Source organism: Blennius ocellaris (genome assembly GCF_963422515.1).
Source record: "Blennius ocellaris genome assembly, contig: SUPER_13_unloc_2, whole genome shotgun sequence".
Classification (NCBI taxonomy): Eukaryota; Metazoa; Chordata; class Actinopteri; order Blenniiformes; family Blenniidae; genus Blennius; species Blennius ocellaris.
In genome coordinates, this window is record NW_027662312.1 from 486,142 (window position 1) to 503,062 (window position 16,921).

The 16,921-nt window shown below is 47.3% G+C and overlaps 1 protein-coding gene across 1 annotated transcript; it reads left to right on the forward strand.

Annotated features, from left to right (window-relative positions):
• Positions 1-720: 720 nt before the first annotated feature.
• Positions 721-2,532, forward strand: LOC308138908 (uncharacterized protein F54H12.2-like; the record flags this gene model as incomplete). Its single annotated transcript, XM_080521213.1, has 3 exons — positions 721-780; positions 886-955; positions 1,355-2,532. The coding sequence occupies 3 exons, from the start codon at positions 721-723 to the stop codon at positions 2,530-2,532; spliced, it is 1,308 nt and encodes a 435-aa protein (XP_080377339.1).
• Positions 2,533-16,921: the final 14,389 nt, after the last annotated feature.

Here is a 16,921-nt window from a genome sequence, read left to right on the forward strand (position 1 = left end):
CTCGAATTACACAGTGGAGCTGGCTAAGGCTATAGAACTACAAGGGAAGTGGTTAGTTGGTATGTGCCAGTTAATCTACCCCCACACGTGGTATAATCTCCCTAAGGAAGTTGCCTCATTAGACGTTATGAAAATAGACGAGGATAATCGCTCCGAGTATTCTATTAGAATAGGTAGAGGGGAAGGAGGGGGGTGTTACGAACGAGTTAAAGACCTCCTAGACGAAATTATCCCTGAGATCAGGAGACATGATCCGTCCGTAGAGGCCGTAGAGAACAAAGTCACGAGACGCATCGATTTCAAGGGAGGGGGACTATGCAAAATACGCGCCCGCGCACCTCTCGCGTACATGCTAGGTTTGAAAGAGGACGAATGGTGGGTGGTCACTAACGACACGACGCCGTACCCCTGCGATCTTAAGACGGGTGTTTATAACCTCTATGTCTACACAGATTTTATTCAGTATCAGAGTGTAGGTGATAGCTACTCGCCGCTGCTGGGAGTAGTCGACGTCGACGGATATTTCGGGGACGTGACGAGCGTCAGATACAATACGGTGCACTACGTTCCGGTTTCCAAAAACTACATTAAAAATATTCGCGTAGAGATAAAAACAGATACAAACAAACCTGTGGACTTCATCTACGGGAAGACTATCCTAAAGTTACACTTTAAACCGGCTGCTCCTCTACAGAGGCTATCGTAATATAACGCGTGAGAATGGCTCACATCCGGGTGAGAGACGACCCCCGGCGGTTTATAACCTATTACGAGGGACAGGTGGGAGGAGCGCTCCCGGGATTTCACGGAGCGCCTGTTATGTACGGTCGAGGAATAGGATCTCTATTCTCCAAATTATTCCGCTTTGTATCCCCCTTAATTCAGAAAGGGTTCTCTATCGCTAAACCTCATCTAAAAAACGCTGCGGGTAACATTGCGTCCGACGTCATCGCCCGTACTATGAAAAAATTCACGGGACAGAAGCAGGAGGGATCTGGAGGCATTATGGTTTTATCACGGAGGGCGAGAAAACGCCCTCCCGGAAACCGCGTGACCTCGTCTAAAAAACAAACGACTCGCAAAAGGAAGAAGCCAGTCAACAGAAGCAGGCCTCGGAAGAGGAAGTCTGGTCAGAGCGGCGACATATTTTAACTGAAAATAAAGAAATAAAATAAATTAAAAAAAAAAAAAAAAAAAAAAAACAAACAAACAAAGAAACGAGGTATGGCTCTCCTCCACCACAAATCGTCAGAATGCACCTTGGCCGAGCTAGACTTATTTACAGCTCCGATGACGCAGCTGTCTGTGGAAGATAAAAAATATCAAGAATGCCTGCCCCTCTCCGCCCTGACAGACAGCACACCGATAGAGTTCTTCATCCCGGGGGATGGGGAGAGATATCTAGATTTAAACGACATGATGCTGTATCTGCGCGTAAAAATCACTAAATCGGACGGATCGAATATCGACGCCGACGCTGCGGTAGGATTGATCAACTACCCCCTGAATACGATATTCAGCCAATGCGACGTGATGCTGGGAGATCGGTTAATTTCACAATCCAGCGCCACCCATCCTTATAGAGCAATGATCGAGACTCTACTCAACTTTTCAGAGGACACTCTAAAGAGCCAGTTTAGCGCAGGGCTTTTTTACAAAGACACGGCGGGTGCTGTGGACTCTATAGAGCCGATCGACGGGCCTAACGAAGGCCTGAAGCAGAGAGCGGCCTTCACGGCACAGTCCAGGGAGGTGGAGCTGCTCGGTCCTCTACACGGGGATGTTTTTTTCTGCGAGAGGCTCCTACTCAACTCTGTGGACATGAGAATCAAACTGACGCGCGCCGGCGATGCGTTCTGTCTCATGGGGGCCCGCGATTCCACATTCAGATTGAAGATAAAGGCTGCATCTCTCTACGTTAAAAAGGTCAACGTCTCCCCGGCGGTGCGTGTAGGACACGCCGCTGCTCTGGCGAGGGGCAACGCCCTCTACCCTCTTTCACGCGTCACCGTGAAGACGTATTCAATCCCGGGAAATTCGAGAATATGCAACCACGAGAACCTGTTTCTAGGTGCCATGCCTAAATATGTCGTCCTCGGAATGGTCCATCACGACGCCTTCACAGGGAAGAGGGATGTCTCACCATTCAACTTCAGACACTACGACGTGGAATACCTGGCACTCTGCCAGGATGGGAGACAGATCCCCGCCAAAGCGTTTCAGCCGCAGTTTAATCAGGGGAATTCTGTCAGAGAGTTTTACAACATGTTTATAGCGACCGGGAGATATCTGAAGGATCTTCCTCTAAGTATCAGCCGTACCGACTTTAATGCGGGTTACTCTCTGTTTGTGTTCAATCTGAATCCCACCGAGGATTGCGACGCACTCACACCTGCATCCAGCGGGAATCTGAGGTTAGAGATGAGATTCAGGACCCCGCTGCCTCACACAACCACACTAATAGTCTACGCTTGTTACGACTCCATCTTAGAAATCAATGCCAAAAGACAAGTACTAGTGGATTATTACTGAAGAAGCTCGCTCTCCCGTCAACGGACTGCATGACAGCCTGCAAAGCCTTCTGGGATACGTAGTTCTATAGCCGCGCCGACGGAGAATGCGGACTACATTACCGCGTGCGTATCGCAAAGCCTTCTGGGATACGTCGTTCTAACCCCGCCGCCGGAGCGTACGGACTACACACGTACGTACGGTTCGCAAAGGCTCCTGGGTAGCGTAATTCTAGCATAACACCGCGCATTATGAACTCGGACGAGCTGGAGAACATTTTATACCGACTGCTGGGAAATGTTTTCTACGGCGTGTGGCCTTCTGATCAGCTACCGACGCTGACGTCGCCTCTTCAGACCCCCGCATACTTCATAGTGAATACACACCCGGCCCATATGCCCGGCGAACACTGGCTTTCTCTAACGCTCGAACCAGATGGAAGCGCCACGTTTTTCGACTCCTACGGCTTTCCGCCGCATTTTAAACACTACCCGGACGGCATTATGGAGTTTTTGGAGACCCACTCGAACAAGATTCTGTTTCACAGCCGTCAGCTCCAGCACCTCACGTCCGCTGTGTGCGGTCACCATTGCATATTCTATCTATGTCATCGTGCATGCGGCTTATCTATGGCAGATGTGCTGTCCCGGTATCGAGAGGACGTGATAAAAAACGATCAGGAAGTATTTAACTTTGTGAAAAAGTATCGAGATTGTGTTAGAACGCGTTGTCCGAAGGTTTCTAGTCACATGACCTGTTCATTACAACTGTTTAAAGATTGTCACAATATCTAACTCCGACGCGTTGTTTACGTGCCAAAGAACGAGACTTGTAAACGTGTGTGTGTGTGTGTGTGTGTGTGTGTGTGTGTGTGTGTGTGTGTGTGTGTGTGTGTGTGTGTGTGTGTGTGTGTGTGTGATGATCAATAAACATTTTATTATTAACGACATTACAGGACTCGTCATTTAGTTATTCATTCATTTATTTATTTATTCTTCACGGTTTAGAAATAGCGGTGTTGCTGATAATGATTTAAAAAAAAAAAAAAAAAAAAAAAAAGTTCAACGAGGAGCTACAGCTTGATCCATCGCGGAGATAGAGTTATACTTCTCCGTTTCGTCTTACGCGTTTTTATACGAGGCGGTAAATCCTCCTCCTCCGACCTTCGATACGAGGAGCCTGCTGCTGCTACTGCTGCTGCAGCGAGGGGGACTGCAGGTGCGGACGCAGATGCATACGTAGGTGTAGCCTGCCTGATCCATCGCGGAGATAGAGTTATACTTCTCCGTTTCGTCTTACGCGTTTTTATACGAGGCGGTAAATCCTCCTCCGACCTTCGATACGAGGAGCCTGCTGCTGCTACTGCTGCTGCTGCTGCAGGTGCGGACGCAGATGCATACGCAGGTGTAGCCTCGACCAGGCGCCTGTAATGGTCACGAGTCTGAGAGCTGCTGATGGCCGACACAGGAATGTTCAGATCCGCTAGAGTTTGTAAGAAACTCGACCAGCCTTTCGGTGAACCGTGATGTTTTTTAAAAGAGGATGAGAGGTTTTTCATCAAATCCACCATATGCGATCCTTTCACCGCATCCCCTCTGTAGACAAATTCACCGCGCGACGTCCAACCTTCGTTATTCTCGGACACCTTACGTAAAATATATTCAGCATTCTTCCGGTCGCGAGGCGGTAAGATTTTCAGCACGTCGCTCATGACGTCCCCGGGGTCCTGCGGGCCGGGATTCGTCGGGACAGATGGCGGGGTAACGTTACGGCTCTCGGAGAGGACGGCGGGGGAGGGTTGCGAGTCCCTCCGGAGACTGAGAGTCACCCGTTGCTCCTCCTGTCTCTCCTGTCTAGTCAGAGTCAAATACCTCTGTAAGAGTTCGTTATATCGCTTTGCCTTCTCATAACTACTCAGCCCCGTCTCGTTTAAAACAGCTCTCATCTTCTCGTCCAGGTCATCCACAACATCGTGCAGTATTGACGGCTCAGACTGAGTCAACTTCTTCAGCTGATGCGGAGATACGATAAACATTTTATTCGCCGTCTTGAGAGACATTATCTCCTCGCGACCCCGCTTAAAATATCTCCGAACAGAGGGAGGACCGCGGCGAGGAGGGGGAGAATGAAACCGCCCGTCTGATGTTTCAGAGCGCGTTGTTTACGTTTTAAACCGGTTTTTCTATCCGCGAGCAGTTTGATGATTTTTTTCTGACGCCTCAGCTTTCTGAGCTGCGGGGGTGATAGAGGAATGTTTCCTTTGAGAAGGTTAAAAGCAATCTCACACAGAGCTTGTAGAAAGTCGGGAGAGCTGTGAGCGAGTATATCTCTGCGTTTCTGAGGAGTTGAGCTGTATAAAGCCTTCAGTAATGGGGCGTTCCTCCTTATTCGCGTAGACATGTTACAACTCTTTGAACGTACACCGCTGTTAGCTCCTCCGGAAGCGCGCCTGTCCTCAGCCTGTAACGTTCTGGACACGTAGGCGTTAGATCGACGATTAAATACCCGTGAGGGGCTCTGGTAGCGTCTTCAAAACTCTCCAAGAAAAACTTTTTATTTGAGGGAGAGATCTGGTGAGCGAGAGTGTTTATTTGCAGCCTGTCGCGAGGGTTTTTGAACAACACCAGATAATTACTATTCAGGCTGATTGTACGGCTGAACTTCCCTTGATGAAACACATTCTGCGATATCATAAAAACACTTATACATCTATGGTGTCTGTACTGTGTAAATAATTTTGCTACTTCAGGGTGATCTGAAGCCTGGAAAATCATGTCGTCGAGCACAACCAGATGTCTCTGCTCGGGAGGAAACAGCTCTGCGTCATCAAAGGAGTCGGGGAGACCTTTGACAAACTTAATGTTTTTATTCAGCCGCATCAATTCTTCGTACATTTTCTGAAAAGAGGTATAAATCCAAACAATATTTACAGGTACAGTATCCAAAACATGCGAAAGGTTTTTAATGACATTTTTAACAAAATATGTTTTCCCTGAGCCGCTCGGACCAACGATCATGCATGAAAAAGGTGTTTTGAGTCTAAAATCGAAGCTAATCTCCTCCATAGCAGGAGGGTGTGACATTCTCTCTCTCTCTCTCTCTCTCTCTCTCTCTCTCTCTCTCTCTCTCTCTCTCTCTCTAGTCTGAATGCTTACTAGAAACCAAAAGGTAGCGTTTTTCCGTCGGGGAAAAGTCTTCTCTTGTCATAGACAACCCTGAATCTTTTGACAAATGATGAGTTTCTTAGCAGGAAGCCTTTTTTATCACGTCTTATGGTGTCTTGTGGAACCCCGAGCCCCCCTCCTTCTCCTCCCCCACAAGGATGAGCCAGATGGTCTTCCACCAGGTCTCTGAAAGTGTCAAAATTAATTCTTTCAGAGCACTCTCGAGTCTGAGTGATGCCTTTCGCCCGGATGGTGACCTTCCCCCGTTCGCGAGTCTGATACGCGTAGCTTTTTGGGCCGGCAGCCGCAAATTCCTGAATCGTGTCACCATCCAGCTCGTCTGTCAGATCCCCCAGATAATTACCCAAAGTCAGGGGGGTGTCGCCTTCTCTCACAACATACACCAAGCTGTCTGTGTCTGTGTAGAGAACACGTTCCTGCACTTTCTCCAAATAACCGTACAGTTTCAGACGAGCGTATGCGGTAGTGAACGCGGCAATAAAAATATTGTCTGTACGATTGGGACGAGTGATGCATCGTTTGTTATATTCCCACTGGATCAAAGCCGTGTCGTTGTTTACAAATGTAAAATAACTGACGCGGTATTGCCCAGAGAAGAAATAACTGAAAAAATCTTCGGGTTCGGTGATGAGTTTTGTCTGGGTCAGATTGCTCCTCTGAGCAAACTTACCCCAGAAACTGTTGAGACAGAGTTTGGCTACCTGCCGCTTGGCCAGATTCACCTCAATTTTGTCAGCCTCCAGCTGAATGCCCTGCTTCTCTCTGTATTCACGAATGTATCTCTCTCTGCTCTCCTCGTCTGTGGCTTCTGAGGGATAGCCTGAAGCCTCCTGCTTGCCCTTCAGAAAAGTGTGAATATATCCCTCAAAGATAGACTCGCTACGTTCGTTAAAATGCCAAACCTCGGTGATTTTAGCGACTCTGTAACCTAGCTCTAGCGCTTTGTTGAACTCGCTAGAGACCCAAACCCCCGTCAACGCTCGCTCTCTGTCGTCGTGCACGCATGCGTTACTCTGGTTGTTTAACTCGGCGCACGTGCGGCAGAGGGTGAAAAGCAGTTTGCCGCTCGGAGATTTGTAGGGGAGAACCGGATGGTACAGTCCACGCGGCGGGTGCACCACGGCTCTAATCAGACCAAAATAGTTTTGTGGAATGTCAAAATCTTTGTGGATGATGGTGGGGTGACCCAGCGGATAGGGGAAACTACAGTTGACGTACGGATAGAGAGAGGTGACATCCACATAATGTACCGATTCTTCAGGTAGAGCAGAATACCTTAGCATCAGCGCTGAGGTACGGCCTCCGAATAGAGCCTCCCGAGGGGAGAGAGGCTCCGGAAAATCTGACTCCTTCAGAAAGCCGACCACTCGGACGTCAGATTTTTTCATCTCGGTCCATTCATGCTCCCACAGAACGAATGTACGAACCCCGTATTTTGACGTCAACCTGTGCACCCTCTCCTGAGACTCTACGTACAGCTCTTCGTAGCTGACGTTGACGAGCTGGTTGATTTCCTGAGGTGAAAAACATACGTTGCACCCGTGAAAAAAGCAACCGTGAAACTCCCACGCATATTCGACACCTCCAATCTGTGCATAGCCGTCCACAAAATAGGGGCCAATCTGCCTCTCACCGCGGTTCAGAGCATGCTGGATGAAAATGTTGTTGTCGCGAGCAACCCACTCTAGCCACTGAATAGACGCGCTGGAGTAGGTTTTGGACTGTCGTCGGTAATCGTCGGCGGCGGGGATCGCTAGTGTTTTAGGAGACAGAAACTTTGTCAGAAACACTTTCATGCACGCGGAAGCGATCGTTATGCGGCTGAAGGGATCGACCCCCGTGTCAGAGAGAAACTGATCTCTGAACCTGACACATCCTTCGGAGAGGATTTTCACGTCGTTTAAACAATAAAACAATGCCTCTTTCTCAAAGTCAAACACACCTCCGGACACTGTTTCGTACCAGCTGTTAAACTCTGCCCGCTGACTGTCTGACATGCGATCTGTACCGAATTGGGAGCGGGGAGGGTACGATCCCACATATTTTAAGCGGGTCGACGAGCTAAATCTGTGGGGAAAATACCCTTTCGACAGACTCGCAAATCCCAGAGCTTTAGGGAAATCGCTGAGCGCCATCCCGAGAAATGATAACGAATCGATGAATCTCAGACGATAATCCTGCTCCGTCATGCTGAGGATTTTTCCGCCTTGTAGAACGAGGGTAGGATTGATTCCTAATTTTATCATTGCGTTTACGACCAGATAGCTGTCAAAGCCTCTCCCATTGTGCGCTATGAAAATGCTGTCTCTGAACGTCGGTCTCCTGAAACGTGTAAGAAACTTCTCCACACAGTCTAAACCATAAGCATACCACTCGTCACCTCCCAGAGTTTTAGTGCACACCAGATAAGGTCTGTGTGTCCCCGCGCCATCTACGTACGTCTCAAAGTCGTAAAAAATCAACTTTTCAGAATGTTTAATTTCTTGAGCCAGAGGGGTCATGAAGCACTGATGAGGCTCCTCCGTTAAGTCTACCGAGCAGACGTTGCAACGTGACCGAGCGCACTTGTGCGTTTTGTTATCTCCTGTCATGGGTGCGTAATAACTCCTGCTGCATTTGAGACATCTTTTATACAGATCGCAATTACTCGCAAATGTCTGACCGCGTCTTCTTGCTCGGAGCTGTTTATGTTTAACGTAACAGATCTGCGATCTACACATTTTGTTACAATGTGCGCAGAAAATCCCCGCCCCACCTTGAGGATTACAGCCGGGCTCGTTACAGACCGAGCAGTGTCCTGGACATTGATGCAGACTGCGATCGCTGTAACCTGCGTAGCAGTAGTCGCACAGATAATCAGCCCCGAGAAAACCTTTGAGGTTTACCACCCCGTAGTAATGTTCGTTTGACAAGTACAGAAATATCGGTTGCGAGCGATCGGGAAAGCACGTTTCGAATTTCACAATCTTCCGTTCGGTCGCGTCTCTGCTGAATACGACGATTTTGCGTCGGAGCAGGGCCTCAAATTTATGCACGTCGCCGAAGCTGACCTCTGTCTGATCACTCAACCCGACCTTCTGCTGCAGCTCTCGACCTAGCAGTACAGCCTGAGCGTCGTTGAAGCCTCTGTTAGTTAAATACGCCACACTGATCGCAAAGCACAGCCGGTCATTTCTATTGTTAACGGCGTACAAATGTCTCCGTTTACGCTGCAGAACCTCGCCCTCTAACGTACGCTCCAGTTTTCTTTTGACGCCTCCACGCGGATCCCTCACCACTTGAGCGATTAGTTCCACCCCTTCGTCGGCGGCAACGGCTCTGTTAGATTGAATCAACATCTCTAGCAATCTCTCGATCATAGGGAGAATGTTCCCTCCCGTCTCGTTAACTGTGACGCTCGCATGATCGCGCACCGTCCCGCTCACCAGCTCAACCTGTACAACGTCGTTACGGCCGGCTACAGCATTGATCCTGCTAGCTACACCTTCGAGAACACCCTGAACTGTCTCGAAAAACTGCGGTAAATCGCGCAAGCTCTGAGAACCGGGGATTGAGATGTTTTCTCGAAATTCAACGTTGTTGAAACGTTCACGTCTCGTGTAGGGCACTGGATTACCGTCTCGCATCGCACGGTCATCAGACCCCACATGTAAACAATCCGCTCCCCCTCCCTCTCCTCCTCCTCCTCCTCCTGTAGACCCTCCACTGCCTGCGTCTCTCCCCCGCCCCCCGACCCCTCCTCCTCCTCCTCTTCCCCCTTCAATGTCCTCAACCCCTCCCCCACCCCACCTCTCACTATCCTCATCTCTTACCCACACCTCTCCATGCCCTGCATTTTGTGGCTGCGGAGAATAGAATGAAGGATTCAGCCCCAATCTTAACGCTTGCATTAAGGTATCTGTCATATCGACTCCGTCAAGTAGAAAAGCCTCAGGATCGTCCGCTAAACGTGCTAGAATGCCGTCCAATTCGGACGTGTTCCGATCCATGATTTAAAAATAAAAATAAGAAAAAATAAGAAAAGAAAATACAGAAAATGTCACAGCCCTAATTAAAACCGTCGCTTAAACGTTGTAACCGACAAATTCCTTATACAGCCCCCTGTTCATACAGTGAAGTAGAATAGACCTCAGCTTCTCCGTCTGGCGTCTGTCGATGACTTGAGCGGCTTGTGCATAAGTTAAACCTGTTTCGACAGAATTATACAGCCTGTCCAGGGATCTGGTCACCCGGTTACCGATCAACGTCCCGACCTCCAGAGAGATGACCGGAGATGGTTCATCTTCATCCTCCTCTCTCTGAGTTTTTTCTTCATCGAGCTCCGCTGAAAGCAAATTTGGAGAGGGGATAGATAAAGGAAAATGTTAAATACTCTACGGTTAACCCGCAACTCAACGAGTATCATAACGGAACCTTACCTGTTAAGCCATTCACAACCCCCTCCACGCCTTCAAAGAGTTCTTCAGGTAACAAATTCAGAAAATCTGTGAAGAATTCGAACGTAATTATTACTGCCGACAAAGAGAATGAGTTTCTCGTATTTATATATATATATATATATATATATATATATATATATATATATATATATATATATATATATATATATATATACCTTCTTCTTCCACACTGAGTTCGTTGTCCGCTTCTGCATTCGTCTGTAGGTAGATCTCTCCCCGACGTTCTCCGTTAGAAGCTTAGCGATAAGGTTTAAAAAATATAGCGTAAGAAGAAGAAAATCACGTTACGTTTTAAATTAAATAAGTAGAGAACGTGAGAGTTACCGTTAGATTCCTGGTCCGAGGATTCTTGCAAAATACTCAGAGCCGTCTGCTCCGTTAAATCAATAACGTCTGCAAATAAAGTTCAGGATATTTTAACCAGTCTGAGGTAGTACGTTTTAAAATAAATATAAAATAAACAGAACATTTACCGAGATCATCTTGGGTGTAATCATCGTCGTTAAAGAAATCCTGCTGCGCTTTTAAAAAACAGAATAATAAAAATAAAAGACGGTCTTTTCTCACGGCGTAAATTATTTAATAGAGGATAAGGTACTCACAAGCCATCTTAATCTTCTGCTCCTCCTTTCCAGGTCTTCGGTATATGAGGTTGAAAATTGTTGTTGTGAGAGTGAGTGAGAGAGAGAGTTCTTATACTACGGACCCCTGTGCATGCTGGTCAAATGATCTGACCTAGGGTCGACAGACCTAGAGCCCATCTCTGAAGGTGTGTGTGTGTGTGTGTGTGTGTGTGTGTGTGTGTGTGTGTGTGTGTGTGTGTGTGTGTGTGTGTGTGTGTGTGTGTGTGTGTGTGTGTGTGATCGCTTGACCCCGAGAACGCAACCTTCTACTTCCTGCCTCCGTAAAGTTTTATTGAAGGATAGAAACAGTTACCTTACTGGTGCGACAGAGACGAACCGTCTAACCAGGCCTCGCCGAGTCATATGATCGTGATGAGAATGTGTCTGAATAGTGTTTCAGAGTTTAATGCTGTTTTTATCAACACCACCGTTATAGGAACGTCACGGAGACAAAAGTGTAGGTCTCAATTGAGTTTTTATTGAAGAAAATAAACAGATAGAAAACATTCATCACATATTAATGAAGGTGTAACATGAAAATCTTAATAACTAACGACACACGTCTAATACATCACTAGATTTAATTTCGTTCTCCCTCATTCTCCCTGCCAGACACAGTTCAGCCGGTGAAGATCGGCGAAAACAACCGTCTTGTCAGCCTCCAGCACATTCTCAATTTTAGCTTCGATGAAGCGTGCTGGGCGCAGATCGAAAATCAGGGCTTCGGCGATGGCCTGGATTGTCGTATCCGACGCGACGAGGTCGTACTTCTTCAACAGACCCGAAATTGCCGGGATCAGACTCGGGGTGAAGAGTTTCTTCGTCACGATGTTAAAGTTCCTTTCCAGGAAATACTCGTCGGCCGCGAATAAACACGGATGCTGGATCTGACTAGGGTGGTCGACTTGACACCCGTAGCAGGAATCTTTAATAGCGGCCCTCAAAGCCTCTCTGAGCAGGTAAACCACAGCCTGCTTCACGACGAGGATGAGTTTTCCCGGAGCCCATCCATCCGCTTCATCCGGCTCCGTAGCTGAATCGTCGGCTGCAACGGGTGCGGGTGGTTCCGGCGACGTCGCCGTGGGGGATGTCGTCTCGGACGGTTCCGTGCCTGGCGAAGCAGATCCTGCAAGGGTTTGCAGCGACGTGTCACTGTAGGGAGAATCGGGTGGTATAAGCCATATTTTTGTGCAATCCTCCTCCTCCTCCTCCTCTGTGTCTGATGCGTCGTACCCAATACTCCAAGGAGGATTCCCCGAGTCGTCATGTCCAGAGTTCCGCATGGAGACGATGTTGTTGATGGTGTTGATGCTGTGGCGTTGCGAGCTTGTATGACGGGAGTTATCTGATAGGCAGGAAGAAGAAGAAGAAGAAGAAGAATAGGAAGGGGGGAGAACCTGAGGGCCGGCTCCTGACATGCGCATAGGGTCGTAGGAGGGTCACTGCGGGGCGTGACGCGTACGCTGCCCCCCTCTCTCTCTCTCTCTCTCTCAGAACTTCAGAACGGTTTTGACAGCCGTCAGATCTCTCCACAAACGACACGACCTGAATAATTCTGTGATTCCCGCATCGCATTCAGCTACCATCTCCACCCAGAACAGCCACGGCAGCGTCAGTATCTTTCGGAAGACTCCACACTCTGTATGGAAACTCTCCAACGTGAACACCTTCGTAGAACCGTCTTCACCCGTCGCATGAAGAACCGCCCTCAGGAACCATCTGCCAGATCCTCCGCATCCAGATTTCGTCTGCCAGACTGCACAGAACCTCGTCTCTCCAAGAATCCTCATATTCTCCTTCTCCTCCTCCTCCTCCATCAGGAGACGTCTCTGCAGCTCCGGTAAGAGTGTACCGAACACAGCCCAATCCGCCGACGTCAGCGTAATCGACGGCGTGTGTAGGCCCATCTCACCGGTTTCCGTTTGATATAAACAGAGTTCTCCTGTCTGGTACCTGAACACGTATCCAAAGCGGCCTTCCATCCCCACAGAAGTCAGCATCCACTCGCGTTGGAGATTTTCTTCCGCAGGTTTCTGAATCCGTCGCAGATAAATCGTCTCTCTGCGAGGAGCATTTGGTGGATTCGAAAAGCCGGTAAATATCGTTACCGCTGTTTCACCTATGAGAGAAGTCTGTGTCGTTTCTGTCATCTGAGCCATGGTGAGTCGATCGCTATTTATCTCGTCACGTATTCTGAGCCTGAAAATATAGGCTCGAAACATTCCCTTTTTATTCCCGTCGTGTCCTCCCCCCTCCCTTCTCTGCTCCTCTGCCGACCCCCGGATCCTCCTCCCCTCCTCCTCCTCACCCTCCTTCCCCCTCCTGACCTTTTCTGCGTGAGAAAAGCACTTTATCTAAAAATCCTAAGTCTAAAAATGTAAACAGGATTTTGGTGTCGCTGATGTAAACAAACCAACTTCCTAAACTCTGGGCCTGTCCGTCTGCAGTAATGGTCGTAAACGGTCGTAAACGGAGGAGGAGGGTGACGAGTCTTCAGCCACTTTGCACAAAGATATACAGACAGACAGACAGATTGCATTAAACATTTAAATTAACCCCTAACACAGCCTTTAACTAATAAAACCTTCAGGAATGAACGTTATAACCTTAGTTCTGTTTAAACCCCCTCTATTCAGAGCATGAGCTTCCCACGACCGTAAACTAATGTTTCTTCAGAATAACAATAACAACACTGACCACACCTGGTGCAAACGCCTAATAAAACCATCAGGATTAAAACGTTATCGCCTTAATTCTGTTTAAACCCTCATCTTCCCACGACCGTAAACTAATGTTTCTTCAGAATAACAACAACAAGGACACCTGGTGCAGACATCTGTTGCAGACACCTGTTGTAGGCTATCAATCAATCTGACATATAGCACCTGTACGACCTTTATGACCTCCTCCCCCCTCAGAAAGGGGGGCGGGGCGGGGCGGGGGCGGGGGGCTGGGGGGCGGGGGGCGGGGGGCGGGGGCGGGGGCGGGGGCGGGGGGCAGGGGGGCGGGGGGCAGGGGGCGGGGGGCGGGGGGTAATCAATCAAATTTTGACACAAAGCACATTGCTATTTCTCTCTAGGATGGACTGCTGGTGATGAAGAGGATGGACTGCTGGTGATGAAGAAGATGGACTGCTGGTGATGAAGAGGATGGACTGCTGGTGATGAAGAGGATGGACTGCTGCTGATGAAGAGGATGGACTGCTGGTGATGAAGAGGATGGACTGCTGGTGATGAAGAGGATGGACTGCTGGTGATGAAGAGGATGGACTACTGTGTGATGAAGAGGATGGACTGCTGGTGATGAAGAGGATGGACTGCTGGTGATGAAGAGGATGGACTGCTGGTGATGAAGAAGATGGACTGCTGGTGATGAAGAGGATGGACTGCTGGTGATGAAGAGGATGGACTGCTGGTGATGAAGAGGACGGACTGCTGGTGATGAAGAGGACGGACTGCTGGTGATGAAGAGGACGGACTGCTGGTGATGAAGAGGATGGACTGCTGGTGATGAAGAGGATGGACTGATGGTGATGAAGAGGATGGACTGCTGTGTGATGAAGAGGACGGACTGCTGTGTGATGAAGAGGATGGACTGCTGGTGATGAAGAGGATGGACTGCTGGTGATGAAGAGGATGGACTGATGGTGATGAAGAGGATGGACTGCTGTGTGATGAAGAGGACGGACTGATGTGTGATGAAGAGGATGGACTGCTGGTGATGAAGAGGATGGACTGCTGGTGATGAAGAGGATGGACTGCTGGTGATGAAGAGGATGGACTGCTGCTGATGAAGAGGATGGACTGCTGGTGATGAAGAGGATGGACTGCTGGTGATGAAGAGGATGGACTACTGTGTGATGAAGAGGATGGACTGCTGGTGATGAAGAGGATGGACTGCTGGTGATGAAGAGGATGGACTGCTGCTGAAGAAGAGGATGGACTGCTGGTGATGAAGAGGATGGACTGCTGGTGATGAAGAGGATGGACTGTTGGTGATGAAGAGGATGGACTGCTGGTGATGAAGAGGATGGACTGCTGTGTGATGAAGAGGATGGACTGCTGTGTGATGAACAGTGATGGGCAAATTACTTTGAAAAAGTAACTAATTACAATTACAAATTACTTCTTAAAAAAGTAATTGAGTTAGTAACTCAATTACTCTATTATAAAAGTAACTAATTACTAGGAAGAGTAATTTTTGCATTACTAAAACAAAGTAATATGTCAAAGAATTCGGCTTTTTAGAAGCATGTTTCACACGCCAGTTTCATAGAGTAGAACAGCATAGAGAGATAATTAACCTTAAACAAATATCCTTTGCCATGGGGGGGGGATATGAACTTCAATAATTCAATTTATTGCTCATCAACATAATATTTATTGAAACTGACACATCAGCAACTGGCATAACAATCCCTTTCAGACCTGATATCAAATGTAGCTACAGTAGAAATGTCTACTAAATCCTGACTGTTTTCTAAACACATACAGTATGGTTCTAAGTCAGTGGTGCTCAATCTTTTCACCTGGCTGTCAAGGACCCCAAAAGGTATTTAGTCTCTGACCCACATCTGAAAATATTATGTTTCAGTGCAAACAGTGCAAATTAAAGAAGAAACAAAAAGGCTTACAGGTTCAGACAACTGTCTTCTATACATACAGTGAGTAGCCTACTTCAAGTACTTTCTTTGCATAAAACCAAACAGTTAAACAACATAAAGTGATTTAAATACTAGCATAAATTAAACAAATCAGCACTTTATCAGAACAATAACTGTTAGCTGGTGTATGCTAGACATAGTACAGCCTACTTCAAGGTGTTCCTTCATGAACAAAAATACAATTATGGTGCATTTAGAAGCAATAGGCATATTGGCCTGCAATGCTTTTAACACTAGTGCAAATGAAAGAAAACAATTTGTCTTGCAATTTCAGACAACTGATCTGGTAGACACACAGTAGCCTCCTTCAAGTATTTTCTTTAAGCAAAGTAAACCATTAATCAAAACAAAGTGCTGTTAACACTAGCATAAATAATAATAATAATAAAAAAATCAAACTGTCTGGTAGACATACTGAAGCCTCTTACAAGTTTTTCATGCATGTACAAAAAGTACAGTGAAACAAAATATGAGGTATTTGTAGTACTGAAAATGTAAACTCAAATTTTAGCAACTAGACATTCATCTTTGCATCCATGCACACTTATGTATTCCTTCATCTATCCAGGCAACCCAGTGATCTAACCATTCTACTCATTAAACCAGTGATTGTACCTTAGAAGCACAAGCTTTTCAAACTTCTGGTCTGACAACCTGTTTCTCTTTGGAGTAAAGACCAGCTTCCCTAGGCTAAACAGACGCTCTACGGAGGCACTGGACGGAGTTGCTGCATTGTATTTTAGTGAGAGGTGCTTTATCAGAGGAAATCTATTCAGATCCGCCATGCCTTTACCCGTCGATTTGACATAATCCAAACGCTTTCCTCCCGGGCATAATGTGCACTTCAAATACAAGTTCTTCCCCTTTCTCTCAACGATGGTGAAGTAGTGTTTATATTTCCACTTGCTAAACGCCGACTTTCCCATTTTATCCTCCTCTTCTGTACTCGCCATTTCTTCTCTGTCTATCACTTTGGTTTTACCGGTCGAAAGTTGTGTGTGTGCGCCGCACAGTAGCTACGTCGGTTTGTGTGTAAAATAAACTCCTACAAGGATTCGGCAATGATGTCACGCAGCTATACATCGTCAAGTCAGTTACTTCCTTGTTCCATCTCCGCAAAACATGACCTGTCTTATCCTTGGTATTTATCGAAACCGTGTTGTACTAGTGTGCTCTCTACTCTGCAGCCCGCTTCTGAAGTGAGGAGGAGGAAAGGAAGAAAGGAAAAAACAATAACCTAGAACTCATGCTGGCTGCAGGCTTTTTTTTTTTTTTTACCATGATTGCGCTGGGGCCCCGATTTTAGTAACGGCAACACAAGTCATGTTAGTAACGGAAACGGCGTTAGTAACGCTGGATAAAGTAATTAATTAGATTACAAATTACAGAGGAATGTAACGGCGTTACGTAATCGCGTTTATTCTAACGGCGTTAGTCTCAACACTGGTGATGAAGAGGATGGACTGCTGGTGATGAAGA